Raw genomic sequence first — 24,030 nt, 5'->3', positions numbered from 1 at the left:
CGGATTTGCAGTACGAACAGTCTGCCATCATATTCTTTGGAAGTTTATTTTCAAGTGATGACAAACAACTGGGTTTCTGCTAGGTACGTATATTTTTATTTTACTTTGACAATCGTTATAATATGTTAAATAGCCTTACTTATATATTAAATGCAAATTATTAAACTTTTGAATCACATCGGTTTAACAAGAACAAATAAAGGCATTTACAAAGTCCAGAAAATATTAAATTTGTTAACAATAACAAACTTGGGTATTTTTCTTCATCAATAATAAATTATTTCAAGTTTACAATGCACTGAAATATTTTAAAACCATACACACTTTAATTAATTGATTTAAATTGACTAGTTAGAAATTACTCTCTAGATTTCGACAAATACCGTATTCGATACTTGGTTACATCACTACAACATAAGTGCCGGATATCAAAATATCTGTAGCGTATTTTATTTGTGGACTAGCAATCTCACGGATCTAACCTCGCATGTATTTCAAAAGATAAGAAGTTTTTAAATGAAATAAAATTAAATGAACAATAAACAATGTGGCAGATACTAATATTACTAAGTGTTGTGTCGTTAGGCTATTGTGATGATGGTGAGTGGAAACAAGTGCGCACTGCGCAAGGAGAGGTGCGCGGGCGCAAGGACCCTGCCAGTGGAGTCTATGAATTCCTTAATATTCCATATGCTAAAGTGCCTGTAGGAAAAGACAGATTTAAGGTAAGAGTTTTGTTACATATCGTTTTCTTACTGAATAATTTGTCTTACTTTCAATATTCAAATGTTACTTAATCTGAATTTCCAGGCTCCTCTCCCAGGACCGTTATGGCTGGAACCTCTAGAGGCCGTTGACAGAGGCATCATCTGCATGCAACCTCCTTCACCATTCTTCGACCCTAGTACCAAAACAATGCAGGAAGACTGTCTCATCACTAATATTTATGTTCCTGATACTGATGATACAAACCTACCAGTTATAGTATACATCCATGGAGGTGCATTCGAAATCGGATACGGCAACATGATGACACCTAAACATATGGTTAAGGATAAGAAAGTAATTGTGCTCAATTTCAATTATCGTCTTGGAGTACATGGATTCCTATGTCTGGGCACTGAAGACGCGCCAGGAAACGCTGGACTGAAGGACCAAGTAGCTCTACTTCGCTGGGTGAAAAAGAATATTGCTAGTTTTGGTGGTAACCCAGATGATGTTACTATAGCTGGCTGCAGTGCTGGCTCAGTCTCAGTAGACTTGTTGATGCTTTCAAAATCAACGAAAGGACTGTTTAATAAAGTCATACTAGAGAGTGGAGTAGGCGTAGGTTTTATAGCAATCCAGAGAAATCCAATAGAAAACGCTAAAACCTATGCAAAAATGCTAAACTTTACCAATGCTCATGAGTTTTTCTTAATGAAAGAATTTTACAAAAGTGCTCCAATGAAACGTATGTTTGTGAGTACCTTTTTAGGTAGAAAAGATTCTACTGTAATATTCTCACCTTGTATAGAAAGAAAAAAAGGCAATCAGGCGTTCCTAGACGAGTCGCCGTATAGTATTATTAGGAGTGGCAAATATAATAAAGTTCCTATGCTCATCGGCATCAGTAACATGGAAGGGTCACTGCAGATGCATCATGTGGGAATATGGAAAGACTCTATGAATACCAAATTCAGCGATTTCATTCCAGTCGATTTAACCTTTCGGAATAACGACGAAAGAGAAATGATCAGTAAAAAAATTAAAGAATTTTATTTTGGCGACCAGCCTGTAGGAGAAGAAACGATACTAGCTTACCTTGACTATTTCGGTGATATTATGTTTGGCTATTCAACTTTGAGATCAGTTCAATTACATTTGGAAGCTGGACACAAGCAAATCTACTTGTATGAATTCAGTTTCGTGGATGACAATGTGCCTGTCATACCTAACACAAATGAACGTCGTGCACAACATTGCTCTCAAACAATGGCAGTACTGGAAGGACGTGTGGATGAAGAAACCTTATCCGAAGAGTACAGAAACTTGAAGTCTACTATAAGAGAAATGTGGACAAACTTCGCTATACACGGGTAAGTAGTCTTTTTCTTTTTCAATTTTGGGTCTTCGAACACATATATAGTTTAAAGTGTTTATAGATACATTAGGCGTCAAGGATTTGTGACCAGCTCCCCGATCATTTAGTGCATAGATAGGGACCACCCAACCACCGTCTTTATTGTATGGTTCGGTCTTGAAACGAATATGAAATATCTTTAGGAAAATACTCAAACATCTCAGTTTCAAGTAAACTTACATAATTACGTGACAAGTCGTTTTCTTATCGTTTAAAGTTAAATTTAACCTTTTTGTGTAATATTTCAGAACTCCTGTGCCAGAAAATTCGTCTTTGCCTACCTGGCCTACAACAGGTGCAGACGGTACTCCATATATGTCCATAGGAAATCCAGTGGAGATAAAAGAAACCTTTTTGGGAGAACGTGGAAAATTCTGGAACAAGATTTATGAAAAATACTACAGTGCACCAGTGGCTCCACCTACACCACAAGCGTATCACAGTGAACTGTAAATTTAAATGAAGCAAGCTGCTAATTTGTGTATAAATCTGTTTTTAATAAAAATATCTGACTTGAATTTGTTAATTAGTGCTTAAGTTTGTAAAAAGTTTTATATCGACAGCTTTAAAAGCTTTTGTATACCAGATATAGCCAGATTCTGGATTTCTTACCAGTTGCACAATGTGATAAAATTGTAATACTTTGCCTATAAAATATAAATAGATCTGCTCTCGAATCGATTCTGAAGTTCTCGTGTTGCAAGGAGCTTGGGGTTACTCAGTAGCTTTTGTATTATGATTTCTTATAGAACTAATAACAAGTATAGTCATCTGCTATGAGAAAATAGCGTATGAATAATATAAACTGCACGATTGGTGCAGTGGCCAGGTAACCTCCGAAATCGATTGTCTGTTAGACAAGTTCAATTTCTACATGGAACAATACCATAAATTGTTGTTTCGGGAGCGTAAATTGTCGTATAGGCGAAATTATTATTTTTGACCAAGCATCCACGAAACAAGAGAACATACTATAACTGTTGGGAAGAGTTTAAATAAATCTACTGTAAGATATTTTATACAAATCTACATCACGAATACCAGGAATCATATTCCAACATAACCAAGATAAAAAAATAGACAAAAAAGTAACTATCTTTAAGTATGTAGAATCCAAGGCAACATAAGATTTATTTGTTCAAAGCTAAACAAACAAATTATATTATTCACATACAGACAGCATTCCGTCATTTGTGTAAAAAATAGATGTGTGTAAATATAATTAGGAATCATTGAAAAAAAACACCATACAACAATAGAACACATTTTTAATAATATGTGTAGCAATGAGGTTTCATCACATGCACCTGGCAGGCTAGATGTTGACACACATGGCAGGCTGCGTTGTGACACGGGATAAATATGCTCTCGAATTGAATCTGAGGTTGTTTACCTTTTGTATTACATTTTATTGTCAGAAGAATTTTAGCTTTCGTGTAAGACACAACACATGCTAAATTGGCGCCCAGCTAGTAGGGCCGACCATGCCCCGAACTAGGCTACGGAGGCAGACGACGGCAGACGACGAAGCTACGGAGCAGAGTCCTGTACGGGCCCCCGAACTTGTCACAGCGCCTCGTCTGACCGTGCCGGCATAATGCAGGCGGATACGACTAGGTGCCCAATAGAGACGCTGCGGTCGTTGCACCGACGAAACGCGGTCGAAACGCCGGCGCCTCATGGCAGTCACCATCGTCACCGGGACTTCTCAAGAAGAGTTCGTCCTGGAACTTCGCCAAGTGTACCGCGGGGTTCACCGGACTTCTCAAGAAGAGTTCGTCCTGGAACTTCGCCAAGTGTACCGCGGGGTTCACCGGACTTCTCAAGAAGAGTTCGTCCTGGAACTTCGCCAAGTGTACCGCGGGGTTCACCGGACTTCTCAAGAAGAGTTCGTCCTGGAACTTCGCCAAGTGTACCGCGGGGTTCACCGGACTTCTCAAGAAGAGTTCGTCCTGGAACTTCGCCAAGTGTACCGCGGGGTTCACCGGACTTCTCAAGAAGAGTTCGTCCTGGAACTTCGCCAAGTGTACCGCGGGGTTCACCGGACTTCTCAAGAAGAGTTCGTCCTGGAACTTCGCCAAGTGTACCGCGGGGTTCACCGGACTTCTCAAGAAGAGTTCGTCCTGGAACTTCGCCAAGTGTACCGCGGGGTTCACCGGACTTCTCAAGAAGAGTTCGTCCTGGAACTTCGCCAAGTGTACCGCGGGGTTCACCGGACTTCTCAAGATGAGTTCGTCCTGGAACTTCGCAAAGTGTACCACGAGGTTCACCGGTACTTCTCAAAAACCGGAGGTACTAGAAGCCTTCATCGACGCGGTCCAGGTATACAAGGAGTGTGCTGTGCGGACGTGAGTGACGATCACGCGCTGCGGGGACTCCCGATGCTGTTAGAGGGCGATGCCACCGTGTGGTGGCGCGGCGCCCGCAACAACGTCGCCACCTGGAAGGACGCCGTGCTCCGACTTCGCTCCATGTTGACTCCGAGACTAAGATTCGGAAGTTGTTGGGCGGGTGCGGAGCCTCGATGGACTTCAACTGTGTCCTCGTGCACTACCCGTACACAGACCCGTTTAGTGACAGCCAAGAATTCGACTTCTCATCACTGTCAGACGCCGAAGCCGGCATACAAGATATCATGTGAAATGTTCAGCTAGGAACAAAAAGACAAACGTGCAGAAGTGTTTGTGTGTAGATTTAGGTCTCTAATTGTAAACGAAACCTTTCGTACTCAGAACTGACAGTAGCAGTTAGGCTTTAGGAGCGGCATTACTCCAGGGGGAGGGGACCGACGAGCGACCTATAGAGTACGCCAGTCGCCTCCTCACGTCGGCTGAAAGAAACGTAGGAGGGGTAGACCACGCAAGAACTAACCTGATCGCGGGGACGTTCGCTCAGGTTAGAGGGGAGACTGTAGCAATGAGGTTTCATCACATGCACCTGGCAGGCTAGATGTTGACACACACTGGCAGGCTGCGTTGTGACACGGGAGAAGAATTGAACGTTTTGAATTTGACTAGGTTGTCAACGATGAGAAAATTTTACATTATTTGTCATTACATTTTATTGTCAGAAGAATTTTAGCTTTCGTGTAAGACACAACACATGCTAAATATGTGAATTGAGGAAACTTGACTGGTTTCAAACCATAGTTTCAAAGCACGACTGGACCACAGATAAAGTGCGTGACCGATGTGAAATAACCAAAACGGCAGATCATAATTTATTACAGAAAAACAATCAAACAAAATATTTTTGTATTGCAGTTTCATATTTCAACAGTTATAACTCTGTACGTCCTTGTTTTGGTGGCGGTACTGGCGCTTTGTAATACTTTTCATAAATATCGTTCCACAATTGTGCTCGTTTCCCCAGATATGTTCCATCTCCTAACTGAATTGTCTTCCCAAGAGACATGTACGGACTCCCATCGGCGCCTGCCGCTGGCCAAGCGGGCAGAGACGATCCTTGTGGTATAGGCGACCTGGAACATTTAATTTTATATTATTTAATCTAAATACATTAGTAAGATAATTTTACGAAATCATTGAGGTGCTTTTGTAAGCCAGTTATTTGTATCCAAAATTGTTAACACTCTTTTCAAGTGTCATTAGTTATTTAGATTCAAAGTAATGCCTGATAAATCAGACCTTCATTCAACGCCTGATTTAAAAATATTCCATATATCTCACCTGTTTACTGCGAAGTTGTACCAAATATCTCTAATTGTCAATTTCATTTGTTTGTACTCTTCTGATAATTTGCTCTCATCAGCAGATACGAAAGGTATTCCATCAAGCAGTGCTGCCGTCTGAGCACAGTGTCCAGCTCCGCGCACGTCGGTGTGCGGGACCACAGGGGTGCTGTCGTCCACGAAGGAATACTCATATAAATATATTTGGTCGTGTCCGGCTTCTACGTGCAGTTTTACAGATCTCCATGTAGGAAAGTTTATGATAATGTCTCCGAAATAGTCAATATAAGATAATATTGTGTTATCACCCACTGGCTGATCTCCGAAATAAAATTTCTTGACTCTTTTACTTACTTCCTCTTTTTCTTCCTCACTTGGAAATTCCAAATCACCCGGCAAGAAGTCTGAAAACTTTTCGTTCATGACATCTTTCCACAAATCAAAATTATGTAGTTGGCATGTTCCTTCCATACTGCCGACGCCGATTAAAGTAGGGACTTTTTTATATTTACCCTTCTTGATTATGTTAACTGGATAATCGTTAAAAATTGATTGATCATCTGTATCGTTTTCCATACACGGCGCAAATAAAAATGTTGCATTCTGCCTAGTACCAAATGAACCCACTATAATTGACTTCAAAGAAAAACTCTTATAAAACGATTCTAAAGCCTTGAAGTCATCTACATCTGTAAAGTTTAACATTCTAGCGTAAGTTTTAGCATTCTCAAGTGGATCTAACTGAAAAGCAGCAGTTGATATATCGGCCCCACTTTCTGGTATGACTTTGGTGAAAAGTCCCTCCGCTGACTTTGACAGCGTCAACAAATGGGTAGACATGCTGCCAGCACTACCACCTGATACAGTAATATCGTCAGGGTTGCCGCCAAAATTGGCAATATTTCTCTTCACCCAGCGAAGTAGAGCTACTTGGTCCTTCAGTCCAGCGTTACCTGGAGCGGCTTTTGAGCCCAGACACAAGAACCCGTGTACTCCAAGGCGGTAATTGAAATTGACGACAATAATTTTCTTAGTCCTTACGAAGTTTTTAGGTGATATCATGTCACCATATCCAATTTCAAACCCTCCTCCATGTATGATTACTAATACAGGAAGGTTCTTTTCTTCGGTGTCAGGGACAAATACATTCGCAACAAGACAATCTTCTTGCATATTTGCGATACTCAAATCTATTAATGGAGTGTTGGCTTGCCAGCATACTATCTTCTTGTCCACAGCATCAAGTGGTTCTACCCACACCGGCCCTGGCAGGGGAGCCTGAAATGATATATGACCAAATTATCGTACACAGCCTTATTTGCTTTGGTTTAATAAGTACCAATAAATTCTGATATTCCGCTCCTTTTTCGGTCTTAAGAAAACCTAAATAAAAGTCTCATTTAAGCCTTACTAATACTGATTACTAGATGATTATAAAAACACATCGAAAAAACTAATTTATAATTTAATTTGATATGTTGCAAATTTGGCAAATGTGAGTACGTAATTTAAAAAATATTAAATATTACCCAATACTCCGTAAAAGCACGATAAGTGTTAGATCTGCGATAAAAATAAACTCGGTGAGTCCATAGCATAATGTTACGAAATATTCTATGTGATATGAAAATATTTCGTAACATTAAACAATAAGCCGGTAAGTACTGTTATCCTTATGTTTTATGTATTGTTTGTTTGCATTAATTACTAAATTTCAATTAAAGGAATTTTACATTTCACGAAATAAGCTTTCATTTAATATGTATTTCAATGACATCTATAGTAATCAGTGAATCTTTTCTATTGTAGACTTTTTTGATCACTGGTTTCTTGTATAGGGCGTCATTACATACATTTAAGAAATAATATTAAGTTTAATAATAACTTTAATTTTTGCTTTCAATCCTGTGACCAACAACAAAATATGACATAATGGAACAACAAAAAAATATAATCGGCTTACTTATTTTGTTTATCCAATGACTCAATGACCCTCGATGTATGATTGCATCCTCAATCACTGTGATGGGATTAATAACATACGAAATGTAAAATGAACATAAATATTATGGCGTAATATTATGTGTTGTTATGCCATAAATCTTCAACCAAATCAGCCCAAAACATTTCTAACATTTTGATTGTTAGCTCTATTGAAACGTGGAAACAATTTACTGAACTTAATTGTATTTGAATTCACTGACAAATGAAGAGTTTTATAAAAATTATTACCTTATACTTATCGGGTCCTGTAGGTACTGTGGCATACGGTATATTGTAGAAGCTGTACAGTCCACCATCAGGGTCCTTGCGGCCGCGCACATCTCCCTGCGCGGTGTGCACTTGTCTCCATTCACTCGCATCGCACTGATTCAGTAATACCACCAATATAACAACCAATGCCGGCCGCATGCTTGGACTATATTATCAGATTGTAATATTGATTAAATGTCGGTTCCGACTTATCGCGGTCTGCCTCACCTAAACACTGAAGTTAGGCCAATATTATGACAATACCCCCCACCCTTCCCACCACTTCGTTCATGTCTAGCGCTTGTCTAATTCCAAGGATGTTATTGGTCAGCGTTCGATATGACGTCAGAACAACTGACTGTCACATGTGCTGTCATCTCATTTATCAAGGCTTCTCCACTTCGTCTAACAGGTTGAGGCTTTTGAACTCAAATGATTAATTTTTTCTATATCTAATGGGTCGACATTTCACTACTATCGCGCCTAGTGGTAAGCCTTCAGTACAGTACTGAGAAGATTCATTTCCAAGCAGAACCACAATGGTCTCAGACTGTCACCCTGAAGTATTCCTCGCACTATCCCTTCAAGTCCTTCCTTCACTCCATTAGATTTGTCTAGATCCTGGTTAACAATACACTATGTTGTACTCCACTGTCTTATACTCGAGCAAAAGCAGATGTGGAGACTTGTATCTATTTTACATTAATCTAGCACTCTTCTACCCCATGTAGCTATGTGGCACAGAGTCATAAGCCTTTTTAGAGTCAATATACAACATGTTGGAAGATCTTTTCACCACCGACAAACCTGCTGGCTCAAGAATACCATATGAATGAGGAGTTGCTCCTGAGTTCCACTACATCTCATCTGTTTTCTTACTGAAATTTTGAAAGACAAATATGGGAATTATTCGGTTTTTTTTTTCATGTTCGTTCTCAGCAGTATTTCAAATACTTAAAAATGTGTAGAGAAGCGCAACTAACAAGTTGTCATTTGAAAAACTTATTCTAATTAAAGTAGATACACGTTAGAGTGCACAATTAATATTACTTATATTTTTATTAAAAAAAAAAAAAAAAACAGTACTCCTAGATGTTTAGTGTTTTTGAATAAAGTTATTTCACTCAAAATACGTCTCGTTACTAGTCTCTGCGAGCGTTTAATTTGTCAATATAGGGCAAGTACCCGGTTATGGCCAACCCCTTTGTGGCCAAAATATTTATAAATAAGGCATGGACAAATAGCAGTATTTAAAATATTGAATATTGGAGACACTGATACCGTTGGCAGCTTTGAATTCACTTCGAATCAAGTGTTGAGGGTGAAATTGTAAAGATCTTAACAAAAAGGCTAAGGCGAGCGGGTAATTTGGTTTTTATTTTTTTAGTCTGTTATTGTTTGGATGTTATGTATTAAAACTACATGAAAAATATATTGTCTAATGGAACTAAAGTTATTTTGTCGCCATATGTTTCTGTGGGAGAAGGTGGCCACACGTTTCTCCATCTTTGAATGGTCAAAACTTTTGTACAAAACGCCCCACTTCTAGATTTATTTATTATTTTTCCTTGGCTTTACATATTACATATTATTTTCAGAGATGCAAAAATTGCCTTCACAGTCAGTTTACTCCTAGATGTTTATTTGTGTTTTTGAATAAAATTATATTTTCCACAAATAAAACATTTTTTCTAAATAAATTTAATTAATAAATTTTGATTACTTTTATTGTATTTTTTGATGGCCAGAACTGGCACACGACCGTAGAAATGGCACGGAAAGATGGCACAAACTACTGGGACGTTCTCTGCAAGACTTTCTTTTTAGTATGTTCGTTAACAAAAACTAATATTGTCAATATCACTTACGAATGTCAATATCAATGACAGATCCACAAACAAAAAGAAGTTCAAAACAACTCTAATTATTATTAATTTCTAATTCAATTCGTAATAATAAATAATTTTCATCTTAAAAGCGTGTCTTGAAAACCACGTAAGCGTAAGTACACCAATATTTTAATGTTTCATACTTAACATTCATTCATTCTTGCCCAGTAAGTACATACCTACAGAATACTCGCGTGAAAACAATTATAAAGCAGTTTAGAAAAGAACCTTGCAACAATAAAATACATTTTTAAATATTATGAGGATGCTCGACTAGTTTCATGTCAGGAATGGAGCTCATAATCACGAACAGAATAACACTAGCCAATTAATTACAACGTGATCAATATCATTTAAACTTATTATACAAAACTATTTCAACAGTTATAACTCTATACGTTCTTGTTTTGGTGGCGGTACTGGCGCTTTGTAATACTTTTCATAAATATCGTTCCACAATTGTGCTCGTTTCCCCAGATATGTTCCATCTCCTAACTGAATCGTTTTCCCAAGAGACATGTACGGACTCCCATCGGCACCTGCTGCTGGCCAAGCGGGCAGAGACGATCCTTGTGGTATAGGCGACCTGGAACATTTAATTTTAACATTAGTTAGGTAAGTCTAGTCGAGGTGCTTTTCAATGCCAGTTATTTGTATTCAAAAGTGTTAACGCTCTTTTCAAGTGTCATTAGTTATTTAGATTCAAAGTAATGCCTGATAAATCAGACCTTCATTAAATGCCTGATTTAAAAAAAACAAAATTTCTCACCTGTTTACTGCGAAGTTATACCAAATATCTCTAATTGTCAATTTCATCTGTTTGTACTCTTCTGATAATTTGCTCTCATCAGCAGATACGAAAGGTATTCCATCAAGCAGTGCTGCCGTCTGAGCACAGTGTCCAGCTCCACGCACGTCGGTGTGTGGGACCACAGGGGTGCTGTCGTCCACGAAGGAATATTCATATAAATATATTTGGTCGTGTCCGGCTTCTACGTGCAGTTTTACAGATCTCCATGTAGGAAAGTTTATGATAATGTCTCCGAAATAATCAAGATATGATAATATTGTATTATCACCCACCGGTTGATCTCCGAAATAAAATTCCTTTACTTTTTTACTTACTTTCTCTTTTTCTTCTTCACTTGGAAATTCCAAATCACCCGGCAAGAAGTCTGAAAACTTTTCGTTCATGACATCTTTCCACAAATCAAAATTATGTAGTTGGCATGTTCCTTCCATACTGCCGACGCCGATTAAAGTAGGGACTTTTTTATATTTACCCTTCTTGATTATGTTAACTGGATAATCGTTAAAAATAAATTGGCTATCTATACCGTTTTCCATACACGGTGCAAATAAAAGAGTTGCATTTTGCCTATTAGCAAACGCACTTACTATAATTGATTTCAGAGACGAACTCTTATAAAATTCTTCTAAAGCCTTAAAGTCATCTACATCAGTAAAATTAAGCATTCTAGCGTAAGTTTTGGCGTTATCAAGTGGATCTAACTGAAAAGCAGCAGTTGATATATCGGCCCCACTTTCTGGTATGACTTTGGTGAAAAGTCCTTCCGCTGACTTCGACAGTGCCAACAAATGGGCAGACATGCTACCAGCACTACCACCTGATACAGTAACATCGTCAGGGTTGCCGCCAAAATTGGCAATATTTCTCTTGACCCAGCGTAGTAGAGCCACTTGGTCCTTCAGTCCAGCGTTACCTGGAGCGGCTTTCGAGCCCAGACACAAGAACCCGTGTACTCCAAGACGGTAATTGAAATTGACGACAATAATTTTCTTAGTCCTTACGAAGTTTTTAGGTGATATCATGTCCCCATATCCAATTTCAAACCCTCCTCCATGTATGATTACTAATACAGGAAGGTTCTCTTCTTCGGTGTCAGGGACAAATACATTGGCAACGAGACAATCTTCTTGCATATTGGTGGAACTTACATCCATAAATGGGGTTACAGGCTGCAGGCATACTATCTTCTTGTCAACTGCATCAAGTGGTTCTACCCACACCGGCCCTGGCAGGGGAGCCTGAAACGTTCAAATTACTCTTTAAAGCTTTATTTTTAATACTAACAAATGGTATCTACTCCTCCTTTTCGTTCTCCAAGACATAAAAATAAGTAACGAAATTAAGTTAGCCTCTCCTCACTAACAATGATTATAAAAAAACAACGAATTGGGCTTAGAAACATACCTAATAAAATATTGAAAAAAATCCAATTAATAAATAATTATTTGATTATCATCTAAAAAACTAGATAATTATTATTGTTATCAGGTAAATGCAGGCAATGTCGTCACACACATAGGTAAATTAACACGAAATGTTTTAGAAACCTAGTTTCTTATCGACTTTACTTTCAATCTTGTAAAAAATTGGTAACTTATTTTGTTTATCCAATAATATTTAAGGATGGAGGCTGAACGTGAGGCATTCGATAATTAATACATGGGATTGATAACATACACAGTATAAAATGAACATAAATATTGCGACGTAAAGTTATGTGATGTTATGCCACAAACCTCTTCAATTAAAACTACTTATTTACACAGACATTTTCCTTGTCAGTTTAATTGGAACTTAATTGTAGATTTAAGAAATCTGTACCTTATACTTATCGGGTCCTGTAGGTACTGTGGCATACGGTATATTGTAGAAGCTGTACAGTCCACCATCAGGGTCCTTGCGGCCGCGCACATCTCCCTGCGCGGTGTGCACTTGTCTCCATTCACTCGCATCGCACTGATTCAGTAATACCACCAATATAACAACAAATGCCGGCCGCATGCTTGGACTATATTATCAGATTGTAATATTGATTAAATGTTGGTTCCGACTTATCGCAGTCTGCCTCACCTAAACACTGAAGTAAGGTCAATATAATGACAATTTCCCCTCCCCTCCCACTTTATTCGCGTCCCGCGCTCGTCCGATTCCGTGATTGTGATTGGTCAGTGCTCAAGATTACGTCACAACTTACTGTCATTATCAAGGCTTCGCTACTTCGGCTAACAGGTTAAGGCTTTTGAACTCTGATGCTTTTTTGGCATTTAATGATGCACGAAATAGTGCATTATAAAAAAGCTTTCGCTAATTGGACGCTACATGGTTTTTATTAAAACTAGTGGTCCTCGTGAAATTTGTTTCGCTTAAGATTTTTTTACATAAATTCTTTCTTCTAACAATAATTAACCCAACAATTAGCGAAATCGGTTCAGATGTTCGAGGTTTGCTCTTAGCAACATATTGGTGATTAATTTTTATATCATCGATAGTATAAAATTAAACCATCCCATTCCTGGCATGTAGGAGGGCTAAGCTATATGAGCCTTGCAATCAAATGACAATTTTACCAGACCCGGTAAATCAAAACCAAATGATCTTGTCTACAGCGGCATTTTGTTTTCATCACTACAGTGTCAATTTCAAAGAAAAGTCATTTGTTACTACCTTACGATTGTATTTTAAAATAATACTTCACATGGATGACTGTGTATAAATATAAAAAAGGAGAAAATAAATTACCTACTACATATCTACAATATTTACTAAGTCACATCGATCAATAAAATATTGATAAAAAAAACGTAATATAAAGATATCATCATTTCTCCATTTTATCTGAACATTTTGCTTGTAGTAGTAGGTAGATAAAATCTATTTTTGAATATTATATTATCTATAAAAAAACCACAACTGTAATCCTAATCGATACGTGCGCACGTTCGTAGCTAATCAGTGAATTACTTGTTGTCGATCTAGGTAATTAATCTTAACTTATGATTGTACGTAAGTATGGACACGCGTACCTAAGATATGTACCTAAATATCATAATCTATTCGTATACTCGTATCTACACTATTACTTCAGCCCCCTAGATAATGTACGGGCTTGATTTATTTCTTTATTCACTCGCGTCTACTAGAGTATAAGTCCATTTGCACAATATATTTAGAGTGCTTTTCCACCAGAGATGTGCCATGTAGCTATGCTGCGAAGATGTAATAGCTAAGCTGTGATACTAAGCTATGTAGCTGTGCGAGTAAGATGTGCTATGAAGATGCGCAGCTCGAGTATGCGATGTATCGATAGTAGAGAAACCATCCATAGCACGCATCTTTTCATATAAAAAACATAGCTTAGTTGAGAGTCCGTTTTCACCAATGCTAAGCTATGTGTACCAATGATTGGTGGATACCAAACATGTCCACAGCAGCGTAGCATAGCACCTATCTGGTGGAAAAGCACACTTATAGTCGTATTGTGGTGCACAAGTAAATTCATAGTAAAATGCATAGCGTATTTACTTTTATAATCATAACTTGCAAAAAAGAAATGAGAATCATAGAGCTCACAGAACCTATAGCTTCGTTTTTCTGTGGCAACAGGGATTAAGTAGGTTAATCGTCTAATGAATAGAAACAGAAATAACTGACAAAATCCCCACCCCCACCTCAAAATCACCATAGCAATACAACATCATAAACGTATTATACTTAGTGTCTATTTAAAAGAAGAAATAAATAAACTGCTATAAGCATCGTAGCATTGGAGATCAACAATGATGTGGCGCTGCTTTCAGGAGTAGGAGTATCCCGGTCTACAATGGGACCGCGGTAATGTTCTTCATAGATTTTGTCCCAGAAAGCAGCTCTCTCTGCAATAGGACTGCCTTCTCTGAGTACTATGTCTCGACCCAATGACATGTAAGGAGATCTTTGTATATTCGCCGGTGGCCATTGCGAGGCTAGATCTTTAGGTAATGGTGCACTGAAACAAAAAAATGGTCTTTAAAGTATAAACAGTAAGAATATTGTTAAGTTACTCTGATTCCCTAAGTTTTTTTGGCTTAAATATTAATCAGAATGCAGTAAGTGCCAATATACTAAATATTAGCCATGTAAAAAGTGATTGCTCAAAACCTTATTCATGTAAACTGCTGAATAACCTTACCCAGTCAAAACGAAATTAACCCAATTGTCTCTAACAATTTGTTTAATCTGCTTATACTCTTCCGTTCGGTTAGTTACATCTTCGTCCATAACTGCTATGTACTGGAAGCAGTGATCAGCTCCAAGTACGTTTGTATGCGGGAAACTGGGAGTGTCTTCATCCACAAACGAATATTCAAACAGATATATTGTATCATCGAGAGCTTCTATACGTGTTGATAAAGCTTTTAACATTGGGTACGCAAATAACACGTCCGTGTTGTAATTTATAAAGGGCACAATACTGTGATCGCCCACAGACTCAGCACCGAAATAAAACGTTTTAACCTTCTTGGCAACTTGTTCTTTAACTTCTTCACTCTCAAAATGTAATTCTGTTGGTAAAAAATCAGAAAATTTCTCATTCATTCGGTCTTTCCAAGCATCAAACACAGAAAGTCTTAAAGCACCATCCATATCGGTGAAACCAAACATCAACGGTATCTTAGCATAGCTCCCTGTTTTCATAATATCCATAGGGACATCTGATACGACTCTTTCTTGTCCAATATCTTTTTCTACACATGGACCAAATCGTACAGTAACTCCTTCATTGTTTACTATAGCATCAAGGCGAGAGACCAATTGCTCAAATGAAACAGTTTTATAAAATTCTTCTAAACTGTTCAAATCATCAACATAGTTGAAATTCAGTACTTGTGCAAAGTCTTTCGCATTTTGAATTGGATCGATTTGTGCTCCGACACCACCAATACTGACACCACTTTCCATTATAGCTTTTTTGAACAATCCTTTTGTAATACTTGAAAGAGTAAGGAAATCCACTGCACCAGATCCGGCACTGCAGGCAGCCAGAGTGACATCATCAGGGTTACCGCCGAATCTGGCAATATTGGTATTTACCCAACGTAGTAGTGCTACCATATCCTTCAATCCGGCATTACCAGGGGCAAACTCAGTACCAAGACATAGGAAACCATGGACACCTAATCTGTAGTTAAATGTAACAACTATTAACTTTTTGGTTTTCACCAAAGCGTTAAATTCTGAAAGTGTTCCGAATCCTGTTTGGTACCCGCCGCCATGTATGTTTACTAACACGGGTAGATTAGTCTCCTCAGTGTCAGGAACATACACATTGGCCACCAGGCAGTCTTCTTGAATATTCATTGGTTCTGGCCAAGATTGCGGACAGATTATCTTACGATCTTCAGCTACGAATGGCGTCAACCATACTGGCGGAGGGAGGGGAGCCTGAGGGTAAAAACAAACATTTTTAAACACATTCTTTACGTTGGAATTAAGAAAAATGGAATTTTGTCAAAAATACCTTGTATCTATTTGTTCCTGTCGGAGCAGTGGCATATGGAATATTGTAAAACGCATAAACACCATCTTCAGGCACCATGCGGCCACGCACTTGTCCCTGAGTTATATTTACTTGACGCCAAGCATCACCTGCATAGACCAGATTTCCGTATATACAAAATACAAGCACTAGACACTTCCACATGTTGACAAATGTACTAGACAAATAATGAAATTGATCCATTCAAATGAAGTGTCATGTTTTTATATAGTATAAGTCCATTTGCACAATGTATTTAGAGTGCTTTTCCACCAGAGAAGTGCCATGAGCTACATGGATGTAATAGCTAAGCTGTGATACTAAGCTATGTAGCGGTACGAGTAAGATGTGCTATGAAGATACGCAGCTCAAGTATGCGATGTATCGTAGTAGAGAAACCATCCATAGCACGCACCTTTTCAAATAAAAAACATATCTTAGTTAAATCCGTTTTCACCAATGCTAAGCTGTGTACCAATGATTGGTGGATACCAAACACGTCCACAGCAGCGTAGCATAGCACCTATCTGGTGGAAAAGCACACATATAGTCGTATTGTGGTGCCCAAGTAAATTCATAGTAGAATGCATAGCGTTTTTACTTTTATAATCATAATTTGCAAAAAAGAAATGAGAATCATAGAGCTCGCAGAACCTATAGCTTCGTTTTTCTGTGGCAACAGGGATTAAGTAGGTTAATCGTCTAATGAATAGAAACAGAGAGAACTGGCAAAATCCCCACCCCCACCTCTAAATGACTATCAATACAACATCATAAACGTGTTATACTTAGTGTCTATTGAAAAGAAGAAATAAATAAATTGCTATAAGCATCATAACATTAGAGATCAACAATGATGGGGCGCTGCTCTCAGGAGTAGGAGTATCCCTGTCTACAATAGGACCGCGGTAATGTTCTTCATAGATTTTGTCCCAGAAAGCTGCTCTCTCTGCAATAGGACTGCCTTCTCTTAGTACTATGTCTCGACCCAATGACATGTAAGGAGATCTTTGTATATCCGCAGGTGGCCATTGCGAGACCAGATCTTTAGGTAACGGTGCACTGAAACAAAAATAAATGGTCTATAAAGTGTAAACAGTAACAAGATAGTTAAGTTACTCTAATTTCCTAATACATGGCTCTGCTAAGTTTGATTTTATTATTACCTGTTGTTATATTTTATTATTACCTGCTCATTAATATGAGCCTCTTGCTTGGCTTGAAACTAGTCGAGTTCCTCGTCAAACAGTTACGTGAGTAAGCCCATAACATAACATAATAATTAACTAAACCTTATTAATGAAATGATGAATAATCTTACCCAGTCAAAACGAAATTAACCCAATTGTCTCTAACAATTTGTTTAATCTGCTTATACTCTTCCGTTCGGTTAGTTACATCTTCATCCATAACTGCTATGTACTGGAAGCAATGATCAGCTCCAAGTACGTCCGTATGCGGGAAACTAGGAGTATCTTCATCCACAAACGAATATTCAAATAGATATATTGTATCATCGAGAGCTTCTATACGTGTTGATAAAGCTTTTAACATTGGGTACGCAAATAACACGTCCGTGTTGTAATTTATAAAGGGCACAATACTGTGATCGCCCACAGACTCGTCACCGAAATAAAACGTTTTAACCTTATCGGCAACTTGTTCTTTAACTTCTTCACTATCAAAATGTAATTCTGTTGGTAAAAAATCGGAAAATTTCTCATTCATTCGGTCTTTCCAAGCATCAAACACAGAAAGTCTTAAAGCACCATCCATGTCGGTGAAACCGAACATCAACGGTATCTTAGAATAGTTCCCTGTTTTCATAATATCCATAGGGACATCTGATACGACTCTTTCTTGTCCAATATCTTTTTCTACACATGGACCAAATCGTACAGTGACTCCTTCATTGTTTACTATAGCATCAAGCCGAGAGACCAATTGCTCAAATGAAACAGTTTTATAAAATTCTTCTAAACTGTTCAAATCATTATCATAGTTAAAATTCAGTACTTGTGCAAAGTCTTTCGCATTTTGGATTGGATCGATTTGTGCTCCGACACCACCAATACTGACACCACTTTCCATGATAGCTTTTTTGAACAATCCTTTTGTAATACTTGAAAGAGTAAGGAAGTCCACTGCACCAGATCCGGCACTGCAGGCGGCCAGAGTCACATCATCAGGGTTACCGCCAAAACTGGCAATATTGGTGTTTACCCAACGTAGTAGCGCTACCATATCCTTCAATCCGGCATTACCAGGGGCAGACTCAGTACCAAGACACAGGAAACCATGAACACCTAATCTGTAGTTAAATGTAACAACTATTAACTTTTTGGTTTTCACCAAAGCGTTAAATTCTGAAAGTGTTCCGAATCCTGTTTGGTACCCGCCGCCATGTATGTTTACTAACACGGGTAGATTAGTCTCCTCAGTGTCTGGAACATACACATTGGCCACCAGGCAGTCTTCTTGAATATTCATTGGTTCTGGCCAAGATTGCGGACAGATTATCTTACGATCTTCAGCTACGAATGGCGTCAACCATACTGGCGGAGGGAGAGGAGCCTGGGGGAAAAAACAAACATTTTTGAACACATATCCTTCATGTTGGAATTAAGAAAAATATATTTTTGTCAAAAATACCTTGTATCTATTGGAACCTGTCGGAGCAGTGGCATATGGAATATTGTAAAATGCATAAACACCACCATCAGGCACCATGCGGCCTCGCACTTGACCCTGAGTTATATTCACATGACGCCAAGCATCATCTGCATAGACAAGGTTTCCGTATATACAAAATACAAGCTCTAGACACTTCCACATGTTGACAAATGTACTAGACAAGTACCGTAATAAATTGATCCATTCAAATGAAGTGTCATGTTTTTATAATAGCAGTTCTACGTAATCCGATAATCAAATGAAAGATAGTGTCAGATGTATTTTGCGTCACTAATTTGATGATGAGTAATCAATAATTTGAATCCCTATCTATACAGTACCGTGTAGTAGAACAGTAGGAATAGATAAATAATAACGGGTGTTCTAAAATTAATGCCTGTCTTATTTACGTCTATGTACTTGGTTTATGTTTAAGACTGTATAATTACATTTATGTTTAAGAGATAGTTCATTTTCTATTCGTACGTCCTGTATACGCTTAAAATATAGTCATGGTGACGCGTCATTACTGGTCATTCATGACAATTATTTTTTATTAATCAATATTAAGCTACGATAGTACTTATCTATAGTGGATGAATTTTAATATACTACTACTCGAATTAATTAAGTATTTATTTTCTAAAAACAACTTTACCAAATTTTCTTTACCACTCTGATTTTTACAGTTTTACGCCGAAACTGCTAAACCTATAGCGTGCTCAAAGCTGACATAACTGATGCCAGCCTGACACACTGACATTATTCGCTTAAGCCACGGAAAATTGTTCTCAATTGGGTCTCATAGCTTAAAAAAATATTGTCATATCGGATGCGCTCCTCTCAGACCAGCCGAGATACACGTTTGGACAATGAAATAGTATGTATTCCCCAAAAAATGTCGAAGCACATGAAAAAAACAAAAAGGTAAAGTAAAAAAGTCGTAGAGAAAGAGCAAACAAAATTTAGTAACAATATTTATTTTATAAAATCAACCAAGCGTTTGAGAGATAATCTAAAGACAAAAATCCATAAACAGACTCATACTAATATAAAATCAATAATTATAAAAAAGACCGTTTCTATAAATCTATAAATTACATCACAGATCATCGCACACCATATCTACTAAAATAAATCTAGGGCTTATATGATACAAAACATACTTATAATACATATATGTAGAACGTATCATGCTACTTGCCATTATGCATTAAGATATATGTTCATAAACATTTCTAACATTAAAAATACTACCAAACTAAATAAAACATTGATAAAATTGCCATCAAAATAAATTTCGAGATCATTGTAGAGGGGGCACCACCAGTAGAACTATCAGGCACTAGTGGACCTCCGTAGTATTCCTCGTAGATGGAGTCCCAGAATGCTGCTCTGTCTCCCAAAATATCATCCTTCATATCTATGACAGGACCTATGGACATGTGAGGAGATCTTGTCGCGGTCGCTGGATGCCATGTTGGAAAACCAGCATCAGTTGAAGAAGGAACACTGAAAAAAAAATTGATAGCTTGAAACCAATTTATTGAAATTGGTAATAGTTATTTTCTTAATCATAGTCTCTGTGTGTGTTGATACACATGATAATGAAATAAAAGTAAATAAAAAGGAGGAGGAAACAATAATCTTACCCAGACAAAACAAAATTGAGTGTGTATTCTCTGGCTATCTGCACCATCCGCTTATATTCTTCCGTTCTTCTAGAAAGGTCTTGGTCAGCAACCGCTATTGTTTGCCAGCAATGTTGAGCCCCACGAACATCAGTATGAGGAAAACTTGGCGTAGTATCGTCCACAAACGAGTACTCAAACAGATAAATTGTGTCACCTAGAGCTTCTACTCGAGCGGACAAAGATTTCAACATTGGATACGCAAATAACACATCAGTAAAGTACAGAATATATTGCACTACGGTTTCTTCACTGACGTCGTTATCCTTAAAATAAAATTCTTTTACTCTCTGAGCAACCTGTTCTCTCACCTCGTCGTTTTCAAAATGCAGTTCTGCTGGTAAGAAATCTGAGAATTTTTCATTCATCTGATCTTTCCAAGTATTAAACATAGGTAGTCTCATCGCGCCTTCCATGTTAGTGAATCCGTATACCAAAGGGACCTTGGTGTAGTTACCGCGTTTAATGACATCCATCGGTGCGTCCATAATAGCTCGCTCCTGGCCAATATCTCGTTCCACACATGGACCAAATCGAACAGTAGTATCCTTATTGTTTGTAATTTGATCAACACGTGAAGTTAACAATTGAAACGGAGCAGTTCTATAAAATTCTTCTAAACTTTCTAAATCATCGACATTATCAAAATTCAGGACCTTTGCATAATTCTTAGCATTTTGGATGGGATCAATGATTACACCTACAGCTCCTGTACTGCTGCCACTCTCCAAGATAGCTTTCTGGAACAGACCTGTCGTAGCACTAGAGAGTGTTAAGACATCTACTGAGCCTGATCCTGCACTGCAGCCAACTAACGTGACATCATTTGGATTCCCTCCGAACCTGGCAATATTTGCGTTCAGCCAACGTAGTAATGCTATCTGATCCTTAATTCCTGCGTTACCAGGGGCTCCTTCAGTGCCAAGACATAGAAAGCCGTGGACACCTAATCTATAATTAAATGAAACTGCTATTAATTTCTTGGTTCGCACTAATTCTCGGTATTGGTCAAAAAGACCGTCACCAAACTGGAAAGCTCCTCCATGGACCATCACCAGGACAGGTAGATTTGTGTCTGTGGTATCAGGGACGAACAGGTTGACTACCAGGCAATCTTCCTGAATGTTCCCTCCCATGCCAGGCTGCGGGCAGCGGATATTTCTATTCACGGCGTTCAGTGGTGACATCCAAACAGGTGGAGGAAGAGGGGCCTGTAAAACATTAAATTCTCACTAAGCTGTTCTTAATTAGGTTATATTATGGAATGATAAACATATAAAATTATTTGTTGCCTCAAAAATACTAAAATTTCAATATTCATAACATTAAAAAGAAACAAAACAAATAATTAATTCAATTGACCTTAAATCTGTCAATCCCAGTTGGTGCAGTAGCATATGGAATATTGTAAAATACATAAAGACCTCCGTCGGGATCCTTTTGACCTCTCACAGGGCCCTGAGTAATATTAACCAGCCGCCAGTCTTCTTGGCCCTGCACCAGTATAGTGAACACACAAAATGACAATATCGTCGACCACATCTTTACCAAATACACTAGAACTATTGAACATGTTTGCCATTTCACTGAATAAATACTCAAACCTATCAATTAAATCATTATCTGTGAAGATAATTTAAAAATCATCATATTAGAGTTCTGTTACGAAAAATACAAATTCCACACGTCCATATTAGTTTTGATCTACGCGTGGAGCAAAATAATGAGTTAATTGATTTTAAAATTTTTGAGGCTTGTCTCCTAATACCACGTGGTGAAATGACGATGGAACTTATAATATAACTGACGAAAATTGACGGTTGGCGAAACTGCCTCACGGTGCACATTTCTGAACCTGATTAGAGCATCCCGTGGAATCAACTGATTGTTATCGACCCAGTCTTTTTTCTTTCTTTTTTACATACATACATACATATCGTCACGCCTTTAATCCCCGAAGGGGTAGGCAGAGGTGACATTATGGCACGTTGTGTACACCCACTTTTCACAATTTATGTTGTAAGTCCCATGTAATAGGTGGTCTATTTATACCGGGCACATTTCCAGACTCCAGCCCAGTAATACTTCGCCCGACCCGGGAATCGAACCCGAGACCCCTTGCCCGGCAGTCGCACTTGCAACCAACGAGGCAGTCTTTCTTCTTTATCGAGTGTATAACGTATTAGGAATATAAACAGAACCCCAAGTGGTCTTGCAAGTAACGCCTTGAGATAAGCAATCTGCAACGAGGGACAATTAAATGATTTATCGTTAAAATTCGTAACAAACATTCGCTTCAAGATAGTTATCACAGCACATACCGGTCCCCTGTCTTATTAAGTCGTGTTATCATTGCATATTAATAAAAACAAAAGCTCATCGTTATGTCTTTCTGTCTATCGGTTTAAACACGAGAAACTACAAATGGCTATACTATTTAATCCAGAAAACAAATATTTAATTATGTTTCTACTGGCTTTCTTAGAGATGTGTAGACAGACGCTGTCGTTGGCCACTGGGATAGTATTAATCGACAACATAGGGTGACCTTATAAAGACTCTTAATACCTATAGCCCAGCACCCATAGGTGCAAGGTACCTATCCCTAATCCATCTGCTTTTATAGCCTGATGCAAGAATGTGATTGAAGCTAAAGAAATATGTATGGAACGCACAAGGGATTGTCCTGTAGTTTCTCTTTTTAGACTAACAGTCTAATGAAGACTGATCTCAATAACAGTGAAACGTGTGAGTACCTAATGCCTTCTAACAACTAAATAAATGCTAATGCTTATAAGGATTTTTGAAAAATAGTGTAGGTTATATCGTAAACGCGGTATTACCGCCATAAAGTCGCATGAAAACGTGAGTCCTAATCAAATTAAATGAAATTCCAAAATAATTAAGTACTTCACATGATTCCGTAATTAGTTTTTACGTATACATATCAATTAATTATGTCATGACAGCTATAAGATGATGATTTATGATCATATTTTGTTGCTGATAGTAGTGAAATTATCGTGTAAACTCATAATAGCCATTCAACAAAGTTGTTATTTTGATATAATACAAAAAAACACACGTTTTGATATTGGGTATTTTTCACTAGTAGTATTTTAAGTCGTATCTTAATAGAGGCGAGCCTTAGCTGGCGTTCGTTTTATTCCTAAACCAGAAAATAAAAAAAGTTACGTATTTATGTGTATTTTTAAAGGGGGCTAATCATCCAACATTTTCTCCCGCCTAAGAGCACAGCGAGAGGGAGTGTCGGACTCTTGCTGACTAAAAACCACCCCGTTACTACTCCTGCACTTCGAGCCGGAGCAGTCAGGTGTTCCGCGGCTCCGTATCGATCTTACAAACCTTGTGTTTGCGAAACCAA

General features: G+C 38.0%; 4 protein-coding genes across 10 annotated transcripts; 1 reads left to right on the top strand and 3 right to left on the bottom strand.

The window, feature by feature from the left end:
- The first annotated feature begins 442 nt into the window (after positions 1-442).
- Positions 443-2,640, top strand: LOC118263043 (esterase FE4-like). The gene is made up of 3 exons (XM_035574801.2): positions 443-725; positions 811-2,078; positions 2,371-2,640. The coding sequence occupies exons 1-3, from the start codon at positions 546-548 to the stop codon at positions 2,573-2,575; spliced, it is 1,653 nt and encodes a 550-aa protein (XP_035430694.2). The 5' UTR covers positions 443-545; the 3' UTR covers positions 2,576-2,640.
- A 2,722-nt stretch (positions 2,641-5,362) lies between these two features.
- On the bottom strand, positions 5,363-12,864 carry LOC118263047 (juvenile hormone esterase-like). Of its 4 annotated transcripts, XM_050697643.1 has the most exons (4): positions 12,588-12,864; positions 10,725-12,004; positions 10,495-10,541; positions 5,363-5,556 (listed from the first exon to the last, which is right to left on the bottom strand). In XM_050697643.1, the coding sequence occupies exons 1-4, from the start codon at positions 12,765-12,767 to the stop codon at positions 5,402-5,404; spliced, it is 1,662 nt and encodes a 553-aa protein (XP_050553600.1). In that variant the 5' UTR covers positions 12,768-12,864; the 3' UTR covers positions 5,363-5,401. The 4 variants fall into 4 exon arrangements, with proteins under 4 accessions (XP_050553600.1, XP_050553599.1, XP_050553597.1 ...); XM_050697642.1 differs by lacking the exons at positions 10,495-10,541; positions 10,725-12,004 and adding an exon at positions 5,812-7,091 and having other exon boundaries at positions 5,363-5,603; XM_050697640.1 differs by lacking the exons at positions 10,495-10,541; positions 10,725-12,004; positions 12,588-12,864 and adding exons at positions 5,812-7,091; positions 8,046-8,318 and having other exon boundaries at positions 5,363-5,603.
- Positions 12,865-14,434: 1,570 nt separating this feature from the next.
- Positions 14,435-19,175, bottom strand: LOC118263044 (para-nitrobenzyl esterase-like). Of its 4 annotated transcripts, none has more exons than XM_050697351.1 (3): positions 18,934-19,175; positions 14,935-16,187; positions 14,435-14,751 (listed from the first exon to the last, which is right to left on the bottom strand). In XM_050697351.1, exons 1-3 carry the CDS (start codon positions 19,114-19,116, stop codon positions 14,478-14,480), a joined length of 1,710 nt encoding a protein of 569 aa, XP_050553308.1. In that variant the 5' UTR covers positions 19,117-19,175; the 3' UTR covers positions 14,435-14,477. The 4 variants fall into 4 exon arrangements, with proteins under 4 accessions (XP_050553308.1, XP_035430695.2, XP_050553309.1 ...); XM_035574802.2 differs by lacking the exon at positions 18,934-19,175 and adding an exon at positions 16,264-16,486 and having other exon boundaries at positions 14,440-14,751; XM_050697352.1 differs by lacking the exon at positions 14,935-16,187 and adding an exon at positions 17,603-18,855 and having other exon boundaries at positions 14,455-14,751; positions 18,934-19,169.
- Positions 19,176-19,940: 765 nt separating this feature from the next.
- On the bottom strand, positions 19,941-22,213 carry LOC118263178 (cholinesterase 1-like). The gene is made up of 3 exons (XM_035575014.2): positions 22,008-22,213; positions 20,607-21,856; positions 19,941-20,466 (listed from the first exon to the last, which is right to left on the bottom strand). Exons 1-3 carry the CDS (start codon positions 22,185-22,187, stop codon positions 20,208-20,210), a joined length of 1,689 nt encoding a protein of 562 aa, XP_035430907.2. The 5' UTR covers positions 22,188-22,213; the 3' UTR covers positions 19,941-20,207.
- Between the last annotated feature and the right edge of the window lie 1,817 nt (positions 22,214-24,030).

Source organism: Spodoptera frugiperda, chromosome 12 (assembly GCF_023101765.2).
Source record: "Spodoptera frugiperda isolate SF20-4 chromosome 12, AGI-APGP_CSIRO_Sfru_2.0, whole genome shotgun sequence".
Taxonomy (NCBI): domain Eukaryota; kingdom Metazoa; phylum Arthropoda; class Insecta; order Lepidoptera; family Noctuidae; genus Spodoptera; species Spodoptera frugiperda.
Note: the sequence above shows the minus strand (reverse complement) of the source record. Positions and strands in the feature narration are given on the sequence as shown.